Source organism: Myotis nattereri (genome assembly GCF_964212035.1).
Source record: "Myotis nattereri genome assembly, chromosome: 11".
NCBI lineage: Eukaryota > Metazoa > Chordata > Mammalia > Chiroptera > Vespertilionidae > Myotis > Myotis nattereri.
This window is the reverse complement of record NC_138086.1, coordinates 53,184,272-53,209,696: the sequence shown is the minus strand read 5'-3', so window position 1 is coordinate 53,209,696 and position 25,425 is coordinate 53,184,272. Positions and strand designations below refer to the sequence as shown.

Genomic DNA, 25,425 nt, shown 5'->3' with positions numbered 1-25,425 from the left:
TATTAGTCTATGAAAATCTTCATGCTTTGAGCTTCAGGAATCCTGAATGTTTATGTAAAAAAAAAATAATGCTCTCAAGAGAAGATTTTTAAATTTTGGTTTAGGACACTTTAGCTTTGGGCATTGTATAATTTGACCAGAAACATTTGCTAAGATTATACTGAGATTGATTGAACATCGCCTTTGGCATTTTGTCTGATGCTACTTTTTAAATATCTATCCATGGTATTTTGTAGTATTAATGCTGCAAAAACGAAAGCCATATCATATAAACATGATGTGATTCTTTCAGGGGACTGAATAGTCAGTGTAGTACATAAGAGCAAAGCATTGGACTAGGACAGCTGAATTCAAATTTCTGTTGTTTACTAGGTGTGTGACCGTGTTTAAGCAAGTTAAGGTCATTGTGCCTCAGTTCCCTCCTGCTTAAGACAGGAATAATAATGCTACCTTCCTCTAGGGCAGTGATTTTCAGCTGGTGTTTATTTAGTCAGGGGCACTGACTGCTTTTCCCTTAGATTGTCAAATAAAAAAAATGACAACAGCCAACATAACAATAGCTTTCTGGTATGAATGCCCTGTCTTGAACCAGAAATATATGGGTCATATAATAGAGTTGCATCTTATTGGTCATGTCACATAATAAGGTTATGTTTGATTGGTTAATTCTTGGTACCAGAAATCCTTATATACAAGTATAGGCATATGATTTTTTTTAAGTCAATTTGGAGCAAGAAGGGTAGGTAATTACTATTATTATTTTTTGTAAATCAATCAAAATTATACCTATTTTTTGTCAGATTGGCAAAATATAAATTTTTTTGGTGTGCCAAAGAATTTTAGTAATTAGTTTATATGTGCCATGAGATGAAAAAGGTTGAAAATCGCTGCTCTAGAGCAATTTAAGAATTAAGGTAACGTGTATATTTATATGAAATATACATATATGTCTGGCACATAGAAAGCACTATATATAAACTTTTATTCTATGTGTACACAAATATGCATGAAATATGTATAAAATAAATAATTTATACAATGTATCATAAATGCATTCATTTCGATCACCTTAACTTACTGTGGTGTATTTTTTTTCCATGCTCAGAAATTATATGTGTTGGTATCAACTTATAGGCTGTTTCTGCACATACTGTAAAATGGTTTGACTAATTTGACCTTTTACTGTTGACAACACTAAGCATTTTGGTGCACGTCCTTAGTAATACTGTCAGAAGACACTCCGAAGTGTTATTTGTTCAAACCAACTGTCATTTTTGACAAGAAGGATTCATGAACAGAAAGTTGAGCTGAAAATATTTGGAAGTTGAAGTATAGGTTTGGTTACAGAATCAGTTAACATCTTATGTTTAAGATTACGGGTTATGAATTCTGGTTGATCAAGGACACCTGAATTTGTGGTTCTAGCAAAATTGCCTGCATCTTCAATGTTTTTGTTGATTTTGAAGCTGATGTATTCATTGAAAGGCTAAACATGTTGATTTTTTTAACTAAGATGCAATTTTACAATGGAAAGCAATAATGATTACAGTGTTCACTCAGCCTGAAGAAAAATTTTCACTAAATAGCAATAATCAAGATGAGAACTAGAGTAGAAGGGTGCTAATTTTATGTTCATCTCTTATTTAAATAATAAAAATTAATTGATGGGACCTTTGCTGTAACACTACTTGCAATGAAATTGTATTCCGCTTTAGAGATGGACTCTGGAAGCTCATTTAAAAGTAATTGGCTACTTATATTGTGAATGACCTAAGATCATCCTTATAAAATAGCTACTACTCCAATGAATGAATTATTAGACAGTGCCTGAGCTTCTACCACACCAGGTATGTTTGACCCAACAATTGGACTCTGCATGCTACATTTAAGAAAAGTAGATTCTAACTGTCCCTAAAACAACAACAACAACACCATAAAGCTAGAATTACTAACATCAGAGGCTTGTTCAGCACCGAAGTAAAGATCTTAAAGTAGCTATAACCTTCAAGGCAACATGTCAGCTTTAGATCCCAATATGTGTAAGTTCAAATCTTAGTTCCTCCATTGCCATATTTGTGATCTTGAACTAATTCTCTAATGTCTTTAATACTTGCAAGTAAAGGGAGAGAGTAAATGGGTTGATGTAACGATTGAATAAGATATTTTATGTCAAGATTTTGTCACACAGTTTAGTATTTAATAACTCAGTAGCTCTATGGAAGTAAGAAAATGTCAATATCTGTTTAATACTAGAGGCCTGGTGCACGAATTCGTGCACAGGTGGCGTCAGCTGGCCGGCGATCAAGGCCTATGGGGCTGGGGAGGGGAGGCAGCCGGCTGGGGGGGAAACACATGGCTCAGAGTCATTTTATTTTAGGAATTGTATTACTTGCATAGTTATAATGTCAAGATAAATACAGACAAATATTTAAGTATTTATATAGGATAAAGTTTGCATGCATAAAATATGTGTGTGTTTTTGTTTTGTTTTTTTTAAAAAAAGACCCACTGTCCCTGTTTTCACAAAGCACACTGTGAAGTTTGGAAGAGAAGGGAAAACCATGCCGAGGACAGTTAAGCTACAGTAGAGTGAGGAGTTAGCATAGCAGCCCAGAGAACAGCTTCCACAAGTTAGGCACATGCCCCTGTCTACTGCTTTTTAGGGGGTGACCTTGGTAAGTCACTTAATCTTCCAATACTTCCATTTTTTTCAGCTTACAAGGGGCTCCCGATAATGAGGATGTCATAGGTGTGGAACAAGGATAAAATAAGCGAGGGTCGTAATTATTAACACCATTACTTTCATAATATTGACAATAAAAATATTATATGACTACAACTTAGATGAATGTTACAGACAGTAAAGTTTATAGTTGTTGGTTTTGTGTTTTGTTTTTTTAATTAAGAGGTCAATATAGATTGGAATAGTTGAGAATGGCCTCATGAAGAAAATGAAATCTAACCTGAAACTAGAAACCCAGGCTCATGAAATAATTAGAAATGAAATGAACCTAGAGATGATCTACCATTAATGGACAGTAATAACTGATACTTGCATAGTTTCACAGGGTGCTAAGCACTCCTTTAAGCACTTTATGCCTTTATGTATCCAGTCTTCGCAACAAACTTGTGTAGTGGGTACTGTTATCTCCCTTTGTCAGATGAGAAAAGTGAGACACGGAGTAGCTAAATGGATTGTTTCTAGTCATGCAGTGACCAAGTTGCAGATCTGAATCTGGATTTTACACTTTAACCACGATTCTACACTGTTTTAGGTAGAGCTATGTGCTAAGAAAGGTGGTCGGGGCAAAACAGGTTTGCCAACGTGACAGGTACTGTAATGACAGAAGTGGAACTTAATCTTTCTTGGTACCTAATGGTCAGTACCTCTGTTAACTACACTCATTTGTCTCTTTAAGATTAGTATGGTTTGAGATGAAGACCAGGTGTTAATTGCTCTGAAGAGAGCATGAGGATTTATTTCCTGTCCACAGGTAGAGACAGTGTTTGGAGATAGAGGTGTGCATTGGATAGTGCTAGAGATGAAGTTTGAAAGGTTAAAATCAGTCAAATTTTGTGACTCTGCAAAAGTCAAACAGATATATTTGGGGTTTATTTCCAAGAATAAATGCCCCAGCCTAGAAATTTCTCAGTGTGAAAAATTAGATCGCACGTTATTGAAGAAGAGACAGTAGAGAGAAAAAAACAAAAGGGCATAGCATTTTTTTTGTAAAGGTATTTTAGCATATAGGCAAACTGTACTAAACCATATTTAGAACAGACATTAAATAATGCATATATATCAGGCATTATAATTATGCCAGTGGAATCTAATGTGGCAATTCAAAGAAATGTACACTGGCTAAGAACTTGCGAATGCATTGTAAGGGGAGGAGAATCAAGCTTTATCTGACTTAATGTTTATCCCTATGCACACCCTCAATTTACAAAGCTCCTATTAACTTCAAAGGGGCAAGGAGGATCATCACACCAGATCTATTATGTTTGTGCTCATACAGTTGTTTTGCAGGTGGTATCCATGTGTTTCTGCAAAGCTTATCTTTTCTATTTGCACACATGGAAGGAGAGCAAAGTACTCTTTTATCTTCATAGTTTTCTAGTTTCTTGGAACTATCAGTTACAAAGGAGGTCTGTATAAATCTTCTTTGTCTGTTGAAGTGCTAATCTAAGCTGCTGAATATATCAGCTAGCTACAGTATTTGACACACCTAGTAGTCACCTTACACCTGGAGTTATAGGTAATGCATTGTCAGGGCTCTGTGTTCTAAAGAATTAGATTATATTTTAGACTATAAAATAAAATGGAAATAGAAAAAAGAAATCCATTTTACAGCCGAGTTTCCTACAGTGTGTTGTGTTGGTAAACCATTAAGGGGCTTGAAACAATGCTGTTTGCCATCATTGTGTATCATCCTCTTTGGTCACGAAGTTATTGATAAATGATTATTCCTGTATAATCTGTAATTTATAACAGCCATTGTAATATCTGTGCATTTATATGGACATGCTGTTAACATCCAAGAGTCTCAAGAGATTAAATTTAAATATGTACTTTAGATTGAGAAAGAAGTAAATGTATCACATGATCTCACTTATATGTGAATCTAATAAACAAAATAAACTGAAGAACAAAAAAGATCTAGAGATATCGAAACATGCAACAGACTGCCATATTTCAGAGGAAAGGAGGTGGGGGTTTGCAGGAAGAGATTAATCAATGGACTTGTATGCATAAATGCATAGCCCCTGGAAAGACAATAGTGCTGGGAAGGCCTGGGGAGGGGAAGGAAAGAATTCATTAAACACTTTTATTGGTTAGTTATGATTAGTTACTATGATTTGATTTGTATTTTGATGTTACCACGAAATGCTCTAAGATAGATATAAAAAAAAAATTATAACTTCAAATATTATTGCCTCCGTGCTGCAATTTTCTATTTCCAATAACACCTGTACAGCACTGCTATCTAGTTGTGCTCTACATTTTATGTTTAATGTGGTAATCTAATTTCCCCTTATTTGCAGTTAGCAAGTTGAAGTAAAAAAATATACATTGGAATGTTGCCATGATACTATTGCTGTGGAGCCAAATTTAGTAACTGGTGAGTGTCTTGGTTCCTCGCAGGCAGGGCCCGCCTGGTTCCTGGAGGAGCTGAATGATCTTACTATGGAGCTTTTCCCTGGAATGTAGTTTCAAGGATGCCCTGGTGGGACAGTGCAGTAGGAAGGCTATGGAGTAGGAAAAGACAAAACAAAACAAAAAACAGAACAAACAGACATCCTTTGAACTAGCAGCTATGATGTTTTATCAAAACTGTAATGCGTAATTAAAATTTAAGGATAATTTTCTACACATTTAAGAAACCCTTCTGGAATATTGTAAATAGGATGAAAATGGAGAAAGAGTTTACAAGTGTATATAACTAATGAATACTTGCATCATACTTGATTTTTCTTTCTTTTCAGATATTCTAACAATTATATATCCCTATATCATATCAACTAGGTCAGATAGAATTGCAACTTCGTTTGAATGTCTTAAAACAATTTGGGCTGCAGGGTCTAGAAGTCAGATTTAACAGGTTGTATGTACTTCCATGATTAAAGTCCTTCTCAATAGCTGCTCGTTGTAAAAGGATGTTAACGGTAGACAAGAATAATCTCTTCAACTCCTTATGAAATGCTGCAATCTGACTTGGTTTATTTGCTATTCATAATTCCCACTGTTATGCCAATGAAAAATTGAAGATGTGTTCCTGTACAGAGTACACATTTAAAAAAAAAAAGGTTTATAAAGGAAATAATTTATTAAACATGAGTATGTTAAGAAATCATACAATTACTTTAAAAATGCTAATATAATTCTAGACATAATCCTTGGGATTGTGTCTTTTAGCTATGGAAATGTGATATGTACACACCGATCATTTACATTGGCTTCCTAGGACACACACAGGAAAATCAGTTCCTTCTGTAATGTATCTGACATGGTATCTCTTGACTGTTTATTTCATGGCCTTGGTTAAGCTTGTCCAGGGCTTTCTTGGCTGGTTTTCGTTGTCAGTGTTCAGCTCGTTTGCTTCTTGTTTTATTGGTGAAGGCGGGGCTTGTGTCAGAAGAGATGTTTTATGCTTCATCATTCTGATATTCTTGTGCTATCGATGTTTTTAAGTCAGTGTTTATTGTTAAGAAATGACAGAACGGTTGGCTTGTATCTGGCAGTGTGTTGGTGGTATTGTAACAGTTTAGGACGCAAACACTGTTACTTAGCTATGAGTCTTACTTTTTAAGAAAGGCTCATGGATTTTCATAAGAGATTTTGGCCAACATCAATATTGTCTGCTGTATGAAGAATAGTGCACTTTTAAAAATGTTTCCACATAATAACGATGGCTTTTTTTTTTCTCCACAAAGGCTATTTTGGGATTAAAAATGTGGCTCTCAAGTCATAGTGGGTTTTTTTGTTTTGTTTTGTTTTACTTTTATATCTCATGCATGTCCCTTTTCCTTTGAAGGAATTTTTAATCTAATAGAGTTAGATGACTATTTTTCAAGACAAGCAAAATACTTTCGCTAAAAGTTTTTCTGTTAGAGCAGTAATTCCTTGTGGAAACTGCTCTAAAGTACATTATATTAAAGATTACAAGCCATTTTTAAAGAAAAATCTATACATTTATTTTGGGGAAGAAATTATAAAAATGTTATGTCAGATTAGTAGTTGGTTTCAATAAAATGTGTCTGCAGCATTTACCCTAGCTAGTTTTAACAGCTATAACAATTGAGGCCAGGTGACAGATAATTTCTTTTTAAGAAGGTGTTTATTGTCAGGAAAATTTCAAAGTTTCCTTTGTAATTACTCTGTCTTTGTTATTTTGGCAGCATGTAAAGTTTTATTGGCATTTACTGAAAGGCACTATTTTTTTTTTTTTTTTTTGCCTAGCCAGCTGGCTTTCTTTTTTGGGGCAAACTTTTCTAGCTCTGGTATTAAGAACATATTTTCAACTTTGATTGTCTACCAATGGCTTCTTTTTGAACAAGGAGCCAAGAGGCTAATAAAGTCTGAATTGGCTCAATGGTGTCTTCAGTAGAATGACTTGGAATGCTACAGGTGACTTTAGCCCTGCAGGTGTTGCTTCCTATTGATGCTAGGTGTCATTTTGGTGCTAAAGTGGTCAATTTAAGACCATGCAAATTATAGGCTCTTTTCATATACAGGCTAGAAAAAAAGGTATGTTGACATGTTGAATCAAAAGTCAGGATTCACTAATTTGAAGAAAATAGAATTTTTCAAGCAGTACAGATTCACTAAATCAGCACTGAACAATCCTATTCAGGGGTAAATATTAAAATAAGCAAAGCATAAACATTTGAAGAAATGGAACAATAAGGTTTTATTAGAATTGTGAGTGTGGTAGGTAGGTTTGGAGTTTCAGTTGTTCTGAAAGTGGTATTGACTCTGTAGGCCATGTATCAATCATTTCTCTTATTTCTGGGCTTATTTAAAGACTTTTCAAAATCATGCTAATGCATTGAGCTGCAGTCTCAATTTCAAATTATACTGCTCTAATTCTGAAGTTCACAAGAATAAATAAACTTAAATATCTACATTACTTATTTTAAAGCTCATTGCTTTAAAAACAATACTGGAGAAAATGGTTATACTTTATTTCATAAAATCTTATGTATTTGCCTACTTGCTCTTGGTGACTAAATTTATACATCATAGGAACTGCTGGTCCTTTTAGTAATTATTTTTCCAAAGTGATGGCAGAATTGGCATTCTTCTTTGACAATGAAATATTATCTTCGTTTCATGTTTTATTTATTTAGTTTTTAATCTTACTATGGCCTATAGAGTAACTAATGTAAAACTTTAGGTTGGAGCTCCTGTGTTTGAGATTCAAGAAAGAAGGAAAATTAAAGGTCACATTTATTGTTTACTGCTTGTAACCAAAATATCATTGACTCTTCTCTATGGTCTATTATCTGCCTTCTTTTCTTATGTCAGGGGATTTCAAATAATATTTTTACCACTTATTTTTCTGAACCATTTGTTAGCGATCCATACAGATGTGTAGAGAGGATAGAGCTCTGGGGTTTGTTCTAGCTAGACAGTTGGAGGAGGCAGGGGAAGCCCACTTTTAGCATGTTCTAACTATGGAAAGGACTGTCTACATGATGACACAGTATGTCGACTGAGCACCTTGGTGTCTCAGTATTCTGCGCCCCTGTCCTTCCTCCCTGCCCCCCATCATAGCATTCCTCAGAACTTCTTCGAGTTAGACTGAGAAACACCAGATAGTGATGGGATCTTCCAGCCCCTCCTCAGCTGGGAATAATAATAGTTACTTTGATGTCTTTTCCAAAAAGTGTTGTCCATTATTTGAAAGAAATTAACAGAATCACTAGGCAGAGAAGCAATATTTATTTTTGTAATTTTATAGAGCTACAAAGTCTATTTATATTAAAGCGAAGTGGAATAACTTCTGCAGGAAAGGTGTTTTCCATATTCATAAAAGTCACAAGTAGGTAATTTATTAAGTAGAGCAGTTTTTGAAAGGTGTAGGTTTGGGTGGGCATCTTGACTCAGACTTCATTTCGATTTACTAGGTCTGTTTCCCACATAGCTGCAGCTTGTTCAGGGCTTATTCCTGCCAGTTGGATATGAAGTACTGTATGTTTGGGCTCACTGTACAGAATTCGTTTCCAAAAAAACAGTGTCGTGCTGCTTTCCATCTACTGGACCAGTAGGGGTAGGAAGATCTGATTTGAAGCCAATGCAAAATGCAAAACTGATTAGATTTGGATTGTTCATACATTAGGCCTTTCTTTCCCTGTTCTTAACCTTTTCCAGATGGAAGAACCAGTTTCCTCCCAGAGCACTTTCTTCTAGCAATTAGACTGTGAAGACGAGGATCGTTTAGTACCACAAATGCTGAAGTACTATGATAGTAGGATTGGGCTTTAAAATTTAGAGGAATGAATCAACGCATTCTGTCCTTGGTTTCTTTATTTTTCAATTAATGGTTTGTGCGATGCTTTTAAAATGAGGAAATAACTCTCTTTCATTCTGCTTTTTGTTTTATTGCTAGAACATTACTTTCTGCCCTCAGCTGGGAAGTAGGTGGTCCCTGGAACACCTTTATTGCACCAAATGTGTTTAAATGTTCACCATATTGCATGTACACCTTTCTAATGTGCATTAGGTACCCTCCCTTCTTGAATACAGTAGCTTATACCCAATTTTGCTTTTTCATGATGATTAAGGCTCATTATTGTAAATTTCAGCGACCACTGTTTGCTAAAATGCAGTAATGCCCTCCGCTGTTATTGAGAGGCATAGAGCTCAGTATGGCCTCAGAATGTTATGCCCTCTACATTCTTATATTAGCTCTTTCCACTTTTCTCCTCTCTGACATACTAGTAAGTTGGCTGGTACTTAGATCCAGACATTAAATTTTAGAGCTATAAGGAAAGATTGCTTAGTCTAATGCCTTCATTTTATAGTTTAGGGATGGTAGCCCAGAGAGGTTGCACTGCTTGCCCATGATCACACAGCTAGTTAGGGTTGGGGTAGGAACTAGGTAAAGGTTAATTTACTCCCAATCCAGTGGTCATTCTACCAGACCTGTTTACCTACAGATTCTTCTTCTTGTGTAATTTTTTTTTTTTAATCTTCACCCAAGGATATTTTTCTACTGATTTTTAGAGTGAGTGGAAGAGAAAGGGAAAGACAGAAATATTGATGTGAGAGAAATACATCGATTGGTTGCCTCCTACACGAACCCTGACCAAGGTCTGGGCCGAGGAGGAGTCTGCAACCAACGTATATGCCCTTGACCAGTGTTGAACCCGGGGCTCTTCAGTCCGCAGGCTGACACTCTATCCCTGAGCCAAACAGGCTAGGGTAAATTTTTTGCTCTTAATGTGTAGTTGACAGACATAAAGATATATTGAGAGCAAGATGAAATAAACAGACGTGAACTAACAGTCTGATGACTGGAAGTCCTGCTACTATCATAAGTCACTTTACTTCCTTGAGCCTCAGTTTACCTTTTGTGAAAGGATGTGGTTGGATGAATAATGGTAATAACTAACATTTACTGAGTACTTACCATGTGCCAGGGACTATTCTAAGTTCTGATGTGAATTACCTTATTTAATTCTCACACAAACCCCATGAGGAAGATCTGGGTGATAAGCCTCATATTACGTGGGAAAAACTAAATCACACCAGTGACCTAATTTACCAGAAGTCCTTTAGCTAGCAAGTAGCAGAGTCAAGATTCGGTATCCATGCTCTTGTCTACTCTCTTTTCTGGATGATCTACCTGCTCTCTTTAGCTGTAAAGCCTGAAGATTTTGGGTTTGAGTGGTAACCAAGAGCTAGATTTTTGAGCACTTACTACATACCACACAATAGTGTCTCATTTAATCCTATCAGGAGGCAGGAGCTATTATCAACCTCAGTTTATAGATGAAACTGAAACGCAGAGAGAGGCTGAGTGGCTCCCCCAGTCTTACAGCTGGTGAGTGGCAGTAGAAAGATGAGAAACCAGGCCGATCTAAGTGGCTGCCAGCTTTGCCACTATGCCTTGTTGCCCAAGAATGAGTACTCGAGTATCTGTACCACAGTGTAATGTGAGTTTGGTAACATTTATTTTTTCTGACTAGAGATTGTGTGTGTGTGTGTGTGTGTGTGTGTGTGTACATACTCCCTACTGTAGACATACATGTTCACATGTGGAAACACACTCCTAATGATTTCTTAGCTGTGTTAGATGAGGGGTCAACACTCATTCCAAGCATATACACGAGAGAAGTGAATTTATTGCAGGAGATAATGAGGCGTGAACTGGGGATGGTGGAGACTATGGCAAACAGGAAAACACAGGCCCTGACCAAAGGGGTAGCTGATCATGGACTGGGCTCGGCCAACTGCTGCCTTGCTCTTCAGTCTGGAAAATGGACTCAGTGCTGCTGCATTTTTCTAGAGAAACCAGAAGTTTAGATTTTTAAAACCAGAAAAGTGTTTCAGAGCTGATTTTTAAATCATCATAACTAATTAAAACTATTTGAACCAGTAATTTCAAACCACACTGTGAACCAATCAGAGACATTGGCAAACTGTTGTTAGCACCACTATTTTTTTTTTTTATTGCTTAAAGTATTACAAAGGGTATTACATATGTGTCCATTTTATCACCCCGCCCTAGACAGTCCCCTAGCCTCCCCTATCCCCCAGTGTCTTATGTCCATTGGTTATGCTTATATGCATGCATACAAGTCCTTTAGTTGATCTCTTACCCCCCTACCTCCTGCCCCCCAACCCTCCCCTGCCTTCCTGCTGCAGTTTGACAATCTGTTTGAGGCTGCTCTGCCTCTGTATCTATTATTGTTCAAAAGTTTATAATGGTCTCTATTATCCATGAATGAGTGAGATCATGTGGTATTTTTCCTTCATTGACTGGCTTATTTCACTTAGCATAATGCTCTCCAGTTCCATCCATGCCGTTGCAAATGGTAAGAGTTCCTTCCTTTTTAGAGCAGCATAGTATTCCATCGTGTAGATGTACCACAGTTTTCTAATCCATTCATCTACTGATGGGCACGTAGGCTGTTTCCAGATCTTAGCTATGCTGAATTGTGCTGCTATGAACATAGGGGTGCATATATCCTTTCTGATTGGTGTTTCTGGTTTCTTGGGATATATTCCTAGAAGTGGGATCACAGGGTCAAATGGGAGTTCCATTTTCAGTTTTTTAAGGAAACTCCATACTGTCTTCCATAGTGGCTGCACCAGTCTGCATTCCCACCAGCAGTGCACAAGTGATCCTTTTTCTCCACATCCTCTCCAGCACTTGTCGTTTGTTGATTTGTTGATGATAGCCAGTCTGACAGGTGTGAGATGATACCTCATTGTTGTTTTGATTTGCATCTCTCGGATGATTAGTGACTTTGAGCATGTTTTCATGTGTCTCTTGGCTTTCTGAATGTCCTCTTTTGAAAGGTGTCTATTTAGGTCCTTTGCCCACTTTTTGATTGGATTGTTTATCTTCCTTTTGTTGAGTTGTATGAGTTCCCTATAAATTTTGGAGATTAGGCCCTTATCAGATATGACATTGGCAAATATGTTTTCCCACACAGTGGGTTTTCTTGTTGTTTTGTTGATGGTTTCTTTTGCTGTGCAGAAGCTTTTTATTTTGATGAAGTCCCATTTGTTTATTTTCTCTTTAGTTTCAAGTGCCCTAGGAGCTGTGTCAGTGAAGAAATTGCTTCGGCATATGTCTGAGATTTTGTTGCCTTTGGATTCTTCTAGAATTTTTATGGTTTCCTGTCGTACATTTAAGTCCTTTATCCATTTTGAGTTTATTTTTGTGTATGGTGTAAGTTGGTGGTCTAGTTTCATTTTCTTGCATATATCTGTCCAATTTTCCCAACACCATTTATTGAAGAGACTATCTTGGCTCCATTGTATGTTCTTGCCTCCTTTGTCAAATATTAATTGAGCATATTGGTTCGGGCCGATTTCTGGGCTCTCTATTCTATTCCATTGATCTATATGCCTATTCTTGTGCCAGTACCAGGCAGTTTTGAGAACAGTGGCTTTGTAATACAACTTGATATCTGGTATTGAGATCCCACCTACTTTGTTCTTTTTCAGGATTGCTGCAGCTATTCGGGGTCTTTTTTTATTCCAGATGAATTTTTGGAGAGTTCGTTCTAGATCTCTGAAGTATGCCGTTGGTATTTTAAAGCACCACTATTTTTAAAGAGAAGAAAGGCCCAACCTTTGTCTTCCTGGTCCATTCTGCCTATTAAGGGGGCATCATGGTCCTTTGCAGTGTAGAGAAAGTTGAATTATTACGTGTACTTTTAAGAAATAACTGTCTGGTGAGGCTGTAACGTAACCAGGAGGCTTGACTCTGGACTGTAAGGAGTCCTGGCTTCTGATTTCAGTGTGTCCTCCGCCCTGGCATCCCAGTCTGTGGACACCTGGTCCTGAATGGGGCTGTGCCGCGTGGGCTGACCTCAGACTTTTTCAAGCTCTCCCCGCCCCCACCTTCATTCAGGCATGCCCCTGGCAAGACTGTTCAGGAGTCCCCGCATAGAGTGTGCATCTGCTATTACTGATAGGAATTTGGCATCAGAAAAAAAAAAATTGATATCCTCTTCTGAGAAATGCATGATTTCTCCGACACTCGGTTTTGGTTTCTCAACAGCCCAGGAAGTTCCTTACAGATGCTGAGTGTTTACTTTCAGAAGCAAGGTGTAGGGGTGGGTGGATGACTCCCTTCTGATAAAAGTAGCTTTTCCTTTCTATCTTTTTAGCCTTCAGGCTTTCACTTTTGACTCCTTTAGTACAAAGGCTCCTGTGTACCTAACTCAGCCCCTAAAACTTGTTCATTTCTAATGTCCTCTTCAATACAAAAATTCAGAGGTTCACTACAAGGGGAGAGCCTCCCTTAGTCTGCCTTTGCGATGACTGCCTATAATGTGTTGCCAGCATAACATCAAAGGGCAAACCAGGCATGGTATTTATCCCAACTGATAACAGTCCTTTAAAAACATGATTATATTCTAAATGCCCTACTTGCATAATATTATTTAAGGAAAAAATAAATATCAACTTGCGGTGCTAGGGTCTACATTTGTCTCAGAAATAGTATTGGCGAATGTATTTCCAGATGCTTAAATAATGGGAAATCGCGAAAACTTGAATCAGGGTCTCTGGCCTTGCATGTGTTTCAGTTTGCATTTTGATAGCAGTTTAGAAATGTTATCGCTTGTTTTGTCACAGACATAATTCACATCTTTCTTCAGGCACTGTAAACAAGAGAAATGGTTTAATGGCCCCATAAAGGCACTCTGCTGATGGCTGAGATTAGGCCCTTTAGTAATGGATGTTGGGTGTGTGCATGTGTGAGTGGTGTGTGTGCAGTGGGGGTGGGGAGGCTTAGAAGAGGTAAATGTACTGGAAAAGGACCTGTGAGCGGCTCTGATAGAGGCAGCAGCCGTGCGTGCTCCTTTTTTTGTGTCTTGGAAGAGGATGTGACACGATTGTTCTTATTTGTAAACAAGCCTTCCCCTTTGCTTCCGGAATTTAACTGAGTACTAATTGAGGTCACGGCTCTCCATTTATCACCTGAAATTGAAGTGATATTAACGTAAAGTGAATGCCTTTCATCTAGAGAGTGTATTCCTGACAACATATATTTACATGGAAGGCTGCATGCATTTTTCAGGCCATGCTTGTATCTGGTCTTAAATAATCTAATTTATGTATACCATTTACTTTTATATCTTTTTACAGAGATTTTTTTTAAAAAATGCACTGCTTTAGCCAAGTGAAAAATTTTTTATAAGCACTTCAGTGTCCACAGAATGATTTGTTTTGACTTTCTTAGTTATAGTTTGCAGACAAGTGTAAAAAATTCTCCACATTATACATAACCATGTTCTAAGTACATGCCTTGAAATTCCTCAAAGCACATACATTTGTAATGTTTTAGAGCCTCAATATTGTGTATGTTTCTCATCATCTTTTTGTGTCTATCCTCATAGACTGGCTACACAAGTCCACACACTAGCTTTTGAGAGTCAGAGTAAAGAGTTAATAAAACACAGTTAAATGTCCTTTGCTAGTGAATGTAGCTGTGCCCTGTCACTAGCAGATGTCACTCTACCATTCCTCCACTTCAGTGTTTTCTTTCTCCTTTTTCATTCTAGACCACAACCTACAAGGATCAGCAAAGTTTCTTCTGCAAAGGGTCAGATAATAAGTATTTTAGGCTTTACTGGCACAGAATTTCTGTCACATATACAGTAGGTCCTCAGGTTACGTGGGAGATCCGTTCCTACGGCGACGTAACGCGATTCTTGCCCTAAGAGGGAACCCACCTACATAAGCACCTACATCACTCACATGGCGCACATACACAGCAGTAATGAAGTGAAACAGTAAAAAACATTTAAAAGAAAGATAACAGTTCCTGACCTTTACTTGTGGTAAATAAATAATAAAAAACAGCACATATGTACGTACGTCGAAATGACGGAACTTTTTTTTTTTTAATAAATAAAAGGGAGATGGTAACATAACCATGAAATGACGTATGTCGAATCCGACAGAACCCGAGGACTGCCTGTACTCCATTGATACTCAAAGAGCCCCAAGACTATCCTTAAACAAATGGGTGGGCAGTGTTCCAATAAAACTTCATTTACCAAGAGAGGTGGGAAGCCGGATTTGGCCCTGAGCTGTAATTTGCAAACCTCTGTTCTAGAAGCTTGTACAGTAGACTATTCTAAAACAGAATTTTTAAGCAGACCAGACATCTCAAAGTCAAAATCAGGAGACTGCCAGCAAGGTTCTGTATTCCTAGCTAGATTTGATTTAAAAAAACAAACAAAGAAAACCTACAGATTTGATTCAGAGACCTGGTTCTATTTAGAGAGGCAATTAAAAATGTGGTATGTTTCTCATCCCTTGATAATTGTTTTATACTCACAGAAATTGCTACTCTATTTCAATTTTATGATGAGTTGAAAGCAGAGTGAAAGGTCAGCCCCAAGAAAACTTATCATTGTATTTACGTTCACTGTCCACATGGAAAAGGGGACCATCACTTGTGACATTTAGGTACTGGAGTCCAGGGGAGGCTGTAGATGTTAGATAGCCACAAATTTCCTTCAGTGGAATCTGACTGGTGTGAAATTTTAAATGGTGTTGGTCACAGTGACAAATTGAAAGAAGGCAGAATGCCTAAAAGCAAGAACAAATGCGCTGCAAAGTTGTTTGCATTTAGATACAGGTGCCAAGGATGTATTATTAAGGTCATGTATACAGAACTATGCATTCATACATACAAATTAATCAAACTTAAAGAAGACTTGCCTCTATGCTTTTTAGAGAAAACCTCTTTTTTGAAAAACCTAAGTAAAACTCTGAACTTCTGTGAGCTCTTGATGGTAAGACTGTATCTTTACGTGTTCTCTCTGTAGTTCCATATTCACTGCCCGCCCCCTCTAGTACCTGGCACAGTATCTGGGCCAATAGCAAATGAATGGATTAATGAAGAAAAGGATGGGATAAAGAAACATCTGATATAATGTTATAGTGGTGTTCATGTAAGAAATAAATCATAAGGATGTTTATTTGAATTATATGCTAAGGGTTCAAGAGTTGCAGCCAAAAGCTCAGAGTTCTTAATTCTTAACCCATTGTAAGTTCTAGGTCTTTGGTTTGACATGAAGCTTAGTTTCTTAATGCTTTAATGATATTTGCAAAATGGGGAGATGAAAATAAATATCCTTGTTTTAAATGATGAGAATAAAATGCAATAGGTAAAGATGATTGAAAATGTTATACTATGTAAATTTGAGGGTTTTTTTTTTTCCTTTTAAAGCATCATAGCCACTGCTTTCTATCACAGTTCCAAACTCAACCACAGTTCATTAAGTCAACACCCATAGTTAGACATACTATCTTTCTTAAATTTACAAGGCATCCATCAACTTCACTATAGAAATATAAACTGAGCTGAGCCGGTGTTGCCTAGTGGTTGAGCATAGACCCAGGAACCAAGAGGTCATGGGTTTGACTCTATGTCAGGGCACATGCCCAGGTTGCAGGTTCGATTCCCAGTAGGGGGCGTGTAGGAGGCAGCCAATCGATGATGTTTCTCTATCATTGATGTTTCTCTCTCTGTCCCTCTCCCTTCCTCTCTCTCTAAAAAAAAAATAAAAAAAAAAATACAGTAAGAAATATAAACCAAAATTTGATTCATAGATTTCATTGTTTAGTCTTTGGGCTAAACATGAACCAGTCAGCTATAACAAACATGGTCTGTTTTCATTCTAATGGTAATGGTACGAAAAAATGCTCTTGCGCCATGTTTGTTTAGGAAATTATTTTGCTATGTGCAAATTTAAAAATACATGATCTTCATCTGTCTTTTTAGGTGTTTAAATGTGATTTAATATCTGTCTAGCCGCAACCAAGGATGTGGTCCTATACCAGCACTGTTGCACTTGGAAAGCGCAGGGCATGTCTCTGCTCCGGGGGAATGAGGACAGGCTTGTGCCTGCGTCCTAAAATGTCAGCGGAAATAAATGGGAGCAAGATGATGCCTCATAGTTCATAAATCTAAAACCGAAACATTTACTGATTTAACAAATAGTTTGCGATGAATACCATAACCCCAAGTAAACGTTTTGAATTAAGAAGTGGTTAAGTTTATTTTGGAAGTGCATTTTTAAAAGCCCTGGTATTCTGGAGTTCTTAGATTTAACCATTAGGAGAACACAGTCATCACTAGTCAGCCTTAAGATGTGGTTTTAAAGGTCCAGCAGCCATCAAAGGGAAATGCAAGAGGCAGCTAGCTCTCCAGTGCTCTTTCTGCTTCTTTCTCGTAAAGATCTCGCCGGCCAGAGGAGTTGTGGGTCATTCAAGTTTGCTTGGAAACATGTTTGAGGGATGCCTGAGGAAAGCTGCCGAAATGATTCTGAACAGTCTGAAGTCAGGGATCCAGACGTAATGGAACATCCCTTTGAACCGTCACTTCTTTGTCAATGAAATGAAGGAGTTAACTCCCTTGATTTGATACACTTGAAGGAGGAATGATTCACTTTAATTAAGACTACAAACAATGCAGATGCCGGGGGCTCTGTGTTCCAGACCCAGCACGGACGGCACAGTAAGCGAAATGAAATGTCTAGCAGCCTCGGCAGCAGGCTGGAGCCGTGTTCAGCGCAAGTTAATTTAATTAGTGTTGATCATGACTCCAGATGATGGTGATTTGATAAGGAATAATTTAGTACTTAACAGCCTTTTACATGCACCAACTCCATGTGGCAAGGTAAAGCAAATTGCACAAAATGAATATGCTGCTTTGCCTGTGCCCGTGCCAGTGAGCTGGAAAACTGCCTGTTAGCAGACGCTCAGGCTCTCAGGCCCGTGATGAAATACCCAACACACACTCAGCTCGGCCCCCTTTCGTGGGAGTCTCTATACTACCCTGATTTAAGAATAAATAAGTCACTTTTGTGATATAGACTCTCCAGGGAGCAGGAAAGTGACAATGAGGACAGTAAAGCAGCATGTGGTCCTTGTGTAAAATGTTGAAGTTCTTTAGGGTAGCTTCTCTTTGTTTTTCTCACACGCAGCAATTAAAAAAAAAATCCTAGCCAACTCAGATTCATTGGATTACTTCTTTGGCTTACGATTAGAAAAATAGAATCACAGTTCCAAGAGCCCACAATGATTAAGAGGCCCACACACGTTGAATGTGTTATCCAGAGGGTAGGGAAACCCTCAAGTTCCGGAAGTAGAGAACCTGTGAGAATTCTTGAGTGTTGGCATCTAACGAAAAGGAAGACATTGTTTTTGTTTTTGTTTAAGTCTTTTCAAGTACTGGACCCATTTCAGTGCCGCTCACACTGGATCCAGGTGGTGTCGAGTATCACAATGGGTTTGAAGTTAACCCAGTTATGACGATCGCCTAGAAATTTTATAACATACAGAAGCCTGATATATATCCTAGCTTCGGTGAATCAGAATTTCTGGGAATGGTACATTAGTTTGCTAGGGCTGCCATAACAAACTACCACCAACTGGGTGGCTTAAACAACACCCGTGTATTGTTTCAGAGTTCTAGAGGCGAGAAGTCTGAGGTGGAGGTGTGGGCAGGGTTCTGGGTGCTGTGGGAGAGTCTATTCTGGACCTTTCTCCTAGCTCGTGGTGGTTTGCTGGCAATCTCTTGGCCTTGGCTTGGAGAAGCATCAGTCTCTGAACTCCGCCTTCATCTTCATATGGTGTCCTCCTGTGAGTGTGTCTGTATCCTAATTCCCCCTTTTTGTAAGGACATTGATCGTATTGGATTAGATCTCACCCTAATGACCTCATCTTCATTTATCTACCTAATAAGGGCACAGGTGCGGTACTAGGGTTAGGACTTCAGTATATGAATTTTTAGGGGAATACAATTCAACCTATAATATGGAGGCTGGAAATCTCTGTTTTGCGTTATTTGGGTTTTTTTTTTTATGTGTTACCTGGGTAATTAGATTGTTGGCCTGATTTGGAATTCTGAGTGTATGTATCAACTTGCCTCTGATAGCACTTGGTGGTGGCGGGGAGGGGGGTGCAGCAAGCGGGGAATCTTTATATCCTTTCTTCTAAAGTCAATTCAGGAGGTGCCTGAAAGCTTCTGAAAGCCCTAGAGCTCAAGACAGACAGTGGGATGATCACCACCAAGACGCTTCTAGTTTGATACTATTGGGCATTTTGATAGGAGGCTACTGGCATGCTAGCAACCACTCCTGATGGTGCCCCAAACTTGTCATTCCTCCCTTTCCTCATCAGGAATTATTTATCTTGTGCATTGAAGCACATTCTCAGGTGTCTGCTGAAACAGGAAGCCAGGCGCATTGAAATAGCTTCATTTGTATAGCATTGCTTGATGTCCCTCACATTTTTAAGCTTTTTGTTGAGATATGCATTTATTGTGATTTTGCAGATGTATATTATCAAATAAGCACCATACAGAGCAAGATATAAAATATTTCCAGCACTGCAACAGGTGCCCTTTCCATTCTCATGTCTATGTTTTCTCTTTTTACCAATTTTCCACGTATACTAAAACTTCAGTTGTCTGACAGGATCTCTCATAGGTAATTTTAATATTTCATATAAAAGAATAAAAAATATGTAGTGTTAAGAATTGTTTTTAAAGCTATGGTTTCCTTCAAATATACATGTCTGCTAGCCTTCATATTTTATGTGATCTTTGTATTTGTATAAAACAATGAATATAAGCATCGCCATATGTTGTCGTATGAAGAAAGAGAAAACGTGATAGAGAATAATTGTTTTATGGTGGATTACAAATGCCAAATAACTGTCACATATCTTTCATATGTCATCCTCACAATTCTGGTAAGTAGATAGGCAGACACTTTATCTCTATTTTACAGATGAGCATTCCCTTCAAAGATGTGGAGATTTTTGCTCCAATTATCACCAGTTTCCAGTGGACCTGCACCTAAATTTTCTTTCTCATAGTTGCCATTCTACTAACCCATTACTAATGATGGATTTGAGCTATTTTCCTTTCAATAATGCTTAAAATTATGTTTCAGTCTTCCGTTAATTCTTTCGTATTTTTTTATGTTCCAGTCTTCAGTTAATTCCTTCCTATTTTTTTTTTTCTGTTTTAATCCTTGGAAACCTTCCTGAACTGTTTTCAAAACATACTTTCTGAAAGCAGAGCTTTTTAAATTAATATCAGCTAAGCAAATTACAAGTGATTCCCTTAAAGTGAGGAGAGTTCAAGCATGAATTTTGTTAGACAATAAATAGAAAAGGAGGATACAGAGATTCTCCAGAATCTTCTTCGGTGAAATTAATGAAATGTGATTTTTCTTTTCTAGGGCAGTTAATATGTAATGTTAGTGACATTTTAACCAAGAGAAGTAGAGCAGGTTAATACACTTAATTCTTAACTGCATTTCATTTTTGTATTTTTGTTTTGTTTTGTTTTCTAGTGGCTTTTCATGGCCTACCACTGAAAATCAAGAAAGAACCCCACAGTCCATGTTCAGAACTCGGCTCAGCCTGCAGTCAAGAACACCCCTTTAAATTCAGCTATGGAGAAAAGTGCCTGTACAATGTCAGGTAAAGCAATCAGGTGTATATATAGGATGGTGGTTCTTATCAAAACAAAAAGTCCAGAACCTAATATAAAATCTCAAGTCAACTTTTATGAGTCATCTCGTCAGCATATAACAAGCTAATTAAGTAATGTGTTTAGAAGAACACCAAAAAACCATTTACCATCCAGTCACACACTTTTAGAATAATTTTTTAGCAATAATTTTCATCCACATTATTGGTTGCTTTTCCTACTCAGTGATGTATCCTGGGTGGGAAAAGAGGGTCTTACTTGGCCTAAGCAGCTATTGAAAGTTCTTATTAGAATGAGTGCATTATGCACTTTAGAGTTTGTAGAAAGAAAAGAAACATTTGGCATGTCTCCGCAGTACATTAGTTATCTGACAGGCTTTGCAGATGATCTATAAGATGTGTTTATGGACAATTGTAATAAAGTTAGAATTTTATAAGGCCTCGCAGAGGCTATTATCTATTAAAAAGCCAGTTGTTCCTTCTGATGATAATAAAGGGTGGAGCAATAAAAGTACATTGTTCATTTGTTAGAAAATTTGATAACATACATGTTCATTAAAAACCCTTCACAGTAAATTGCATTCTGCTACTTTTCACATTGGCCTCTAATTGCATAAGGAAGAAGTTTGGCTCTGTGTATGGAGTATTATTACTCTCAATTATAGTAGAAACTTGGTTCTTAAAAGGAGTTAGGCTGGAGACTTAAAAAATAATTATAAATATTTGCAGTTTTATAAGTTAGGTTGATTCAAGTTCATAATACGTTATGATCTAAGTGGATCTTACATTTTCTTATATGTTTACTACTTATACTCTATACCAGGGTATGTAAGATTCAAGAAACTTAGATTTGTGTAATCGCTCAGCAGCTGACCAATGCTTACATATTCTATTACTATTTATGCTTGCACACTCAAACTTGTCTTTTATATATGCTTTTCTAGGAGTTACCAGAGCCTGAAATAATGAACCAGTTCAATTAAAACTACAAAGCTGTTATAAAAAAGATGTCCCGTTGAAGCTAACTATTGAAGCATACTCAGTTTAGATAAAACAGTATTGATCCGAGTTTCATTTTATAGTGTTTCTCATGTTTACATTTTTTCAAGAGTGTTATGTATTCACAGAATAATTATTTAACATATTGAAGAATGTTTAATTAATGAGCCCAAAAGATACAGAATTGTCATTGAATTTCAGCATTGATCAAAAGTGTGCCTATGAAATAACCACTGCTTAATATCCTTAAATCAACAGTAGAGGAACTGCCTGACTATTTTGAGGTTCTTCCTGGGGACCAATAATTCCCACAGGGATCTATGGATTAAATTCTGGTACTTCCTTCTATATACAAACTGTAAATATAACATTTCATGGGGGAAAAGTAATATCCTAGAACAAAGGAGATATCATTTTTTTCTTTTTACATGGGAAAGAGTTAGGTGATTTTATAAAAGTAGATTCTCATTTAGAAATATTGGTAAAGAAAACAAGCAGAACCGAACATGGTGAGTACCATTAGCTGTACTTTTAGGCAAGTACAGACTTAAACAGCATATACAACTTCGCTTCTGAAAAGTATTTTTACATTTGGTTGTAATTCTCTTGTATAGATGAAGCAACAGAATAAATTATTTCATAAATCAATGCTAAAAGAAATGTTTTTGTTTTAAAATAAAAATATGTATTGATGAATTCTTTTTGTTACAAGGAAATACAGTATTTTAACCTGGAAATATCTTCTTAATTTGGAAATATAAGTAAAATTTGTTTTTAGTAAAATATTTTTAGATCACAAAAATTAGTTAGATCACATCCTTGAAAGGCATACCTAGGAAAAGCAACTGAAATTCATAAACAAGCTTACTCATTTTATTCCTTTGCAAGTGTTTAGAATTTAGATTATGACAATAGAATGTTATTCCTAAGAACATCCTTTTGTTCTTATACTCTAAGAAAGTTTAAATATATCAGAGAGATTTTAATTTGCTCCATTAATCTTTATTATCCCATATGAGGAAGTTAATAGCAAGCATCATTTATTTTATATAAAAAATGAAAATAAGCCAAAGCATTGCCTTCTTAAAATTCTACCACAAATAAAGTCAAGCCAGGTATGGTCTCCATCTTATTAAACTGATGTTCTTGTTCTGAAATCTAATGTAATATAGAAGAATTATAATATCAGGGTAATTTAATGAAGTTGAAAAGATCTATGAAACTTGCTCCAAGAGACATATCAAAAATAGATGGAAATTATGCCACTGCTTTCATAGATAGTGCTTTTCCTCATATTAAGTTGTTTTTATATATATTAAACATATACATTTTATATGTATGCTGTTACCAATTTATTACTTATTCTGTTTTCTGTTAAAGTGTGTTCCAGTTTTGAAGATTACATGTTCTAGAATTACAAACACCAAAAGACATGAAATTCTAACTCCTTTATGACTTACACCTAAAATGTTTTGTTGTTTCCTTAGGTTAGAATTTTTTTTAAAGTTCTCCAAAGAAACAAATATTTTCTCTTTTTTTTCTTATGCCTTGGATAGTGCCTATGATCAGAAGCCACAAGTGGGAATGAGGCCCTCCAACCCCCCGACCCCATCCAGCACTCCAGTGTCCCCACTACATCATGCATCTCCAAACTCAACTCACACTCCAAAACCTGACCACGCCTTCCCAGCTCACCTCCCTCCATCACAGTCCATGCAAGACAGCAGATACCCCATGGATCACAGGTATATTGCAAATACTGTTTTTGTCAAAATTGTTTTTAGTATTCGTGGAAGAGCCTCTGTTACCAATTCCTAAGACCTATAGTAGATTTAGGGTGAACATATAAATTTTGCGCATCTGGGCAAAATATTTTTAGAAAGAGCTTGCCTCTCTATAGTTATAAATAATTTGTGAAGAAGGTCACTTATAAAGAGTCCTTTTATAAATATTTAAATTTGTTGCTAAGATGGGAAATTAATCTATGTACTGACATTTGAACACCTCCCCTTTGCTTTGCCTGAATTAAATTGCTTCACTTACACTTTAAATCAGATCATGGCATTTTTTTTATGAGCATATGTGTGTACTTGTTCTATAAAGTTGGGAGACTAATTTTAGTAGGTGGCTTATGGAATTAGGTTCTTTACCTTAGTTTGGATAGCGTAGCTGTACACAGTTTTGCAGAGCAGAACTTATTTGATTAAATCATTTTCCATACTTTCCATATTATGAATATTTAATGCCAGCAGACACATGACCCTGGACACTGAGAATGTAAAGTTAAAGAGATAGAGGTCAAATTATTATTACTTAGAAAGGAGAAAGCAAGGACCAGAGCATGGAACTAGGAAGAATGTTGTGGTAGATTATTCCTGACTCCTAGAGATGAGGAAATTTACATTTGAATAAAACGTTAGGAGACTTTTAAAGGTCTTAATACAACTTAAAACACAGGTTGATTATGTACTTCATTTTTCCTTCCCCTTCTACCTTGTACTTGTATAGAGCCAGTGGTATGCTGGTAAATATTGAACAACAGGCTCTATGGGAGAAAACCCAAAAGACCTGATCTGTAGGCATTTGATACAAATATCCCCCCATGGCTGACTGCAAGCTATCAATATGACAACCTTGGCTGTAGAATTGGAAAGAGAGGCGCAGTAGCACTCCATTTTATAGTATTTCTACCATATAGATACTCTAGTCATAACCTCAAGAACAAAATTAATAGTAACACTATTAATTAGGGAGTGATGAGGTTTGAATATGAATAGCCTTTGTAATGTAATTTTTTAAAAAAATATAAATTTACATAAGTTTCTTCATAATGGCTGTCTTTAACAATTGACTTACAGAATTTCTGAAAATGTAATAATAAGCCAGGACAAACTGGCTCTGACACCATTAGGAAAATAACTCAGCCAAAGTCATCCTCTGTATCAGCAGATGTGCAACGCGCTGAAAAGAAGGGACTACTCAGATCTGCTTTTTCTAGGTTATTTAAACCAACTCAGTCTCACATTCAGTCAAACTCTGTTGGTGTGAAGGGCTACGATGAAAGCATTCTTTCCAATGCGAAACGCATCGTTTCTACCTTTGTTTCCATCACGCAGCCCTCTCTTGCTTTCGTTACCAAATGCTCCCAGTGATCTTTGCCTTCTCACCCGATAGACTTGAGACCTTGTCAGAGCGCAGTGGTATGTGCATCTGTGTAAACAGTTTCGTAAATACAGATGAAAGAAATCCCACTGCAGGGTGGGCCATTAAACAGATGCACATTGTGCAGGGCTAAGAGGGAAAAAGAAGCCAGTTGTATTTTGTCCACTTCTGATGACTTCCCAGAATTCTTCGTACCTGAGTCTCTCGCTCTCCAAACGCGTGCCAGAATTCTAGGTTGTAGAGTTGGCTCTTTGTGCAGAAAAGCTATTTCTATGGAAGGTGAGTCGTGAACAAGTACTGTGCCTGTTTTCAGGTGACCTAACTTGAAATGCTTTAGCCAAATCCATTTGAGTTTCTCTACTTGAAGTCAAATACCTGAGACTGAGAACAGCCGGTCCGGAACTACCAGAGGGAAGCTCAGGGTCTTTTCCCACTGCCCCCCATCGTGTTCTGAGGACAGTACCAGCTGGCCAATCCCAGGAAAATCTCTGAAGCCGTATGTTTCTGAGGAGGATTTCTTGGAGGGCTCGAGCCAACAAATGACAGTCCCTCAGTTA

General features: G+C 37.1%; 1 protein-coding gene across 4 annotated transcripts in view; it reads left to right on the top strand.

The window, feature by feature from the left end:
- ETV1 (ETS variant transcription factor 1) overlaps positions 1 to 25,425 on the top strand; it is a gene marked incomplete at its 5' end in the record, with an annotated part of 86,725 nt that overhangs the window by 24,638 nt on the left and 36,662 nt on the right. For all 4 annotated transcript variants that reach the window (XM_081101918.1, XM_081101916.1, XM_081101917.1 and 1 more), the window contains 2 exons: positions 20,569 to 20,698; positions 23,263 to 23,451. In XM_081101918.1, coding sequence (XP_080958044.1) covers positions 20,569 to 20,698; positions 23,263 to 23,451 — 319 coding nt within the window. The remainder of the gene's footprint in view (positions 1 to 20,568; positions 20,699 to 23,262; positions 23,452 to 25,425) is intronic.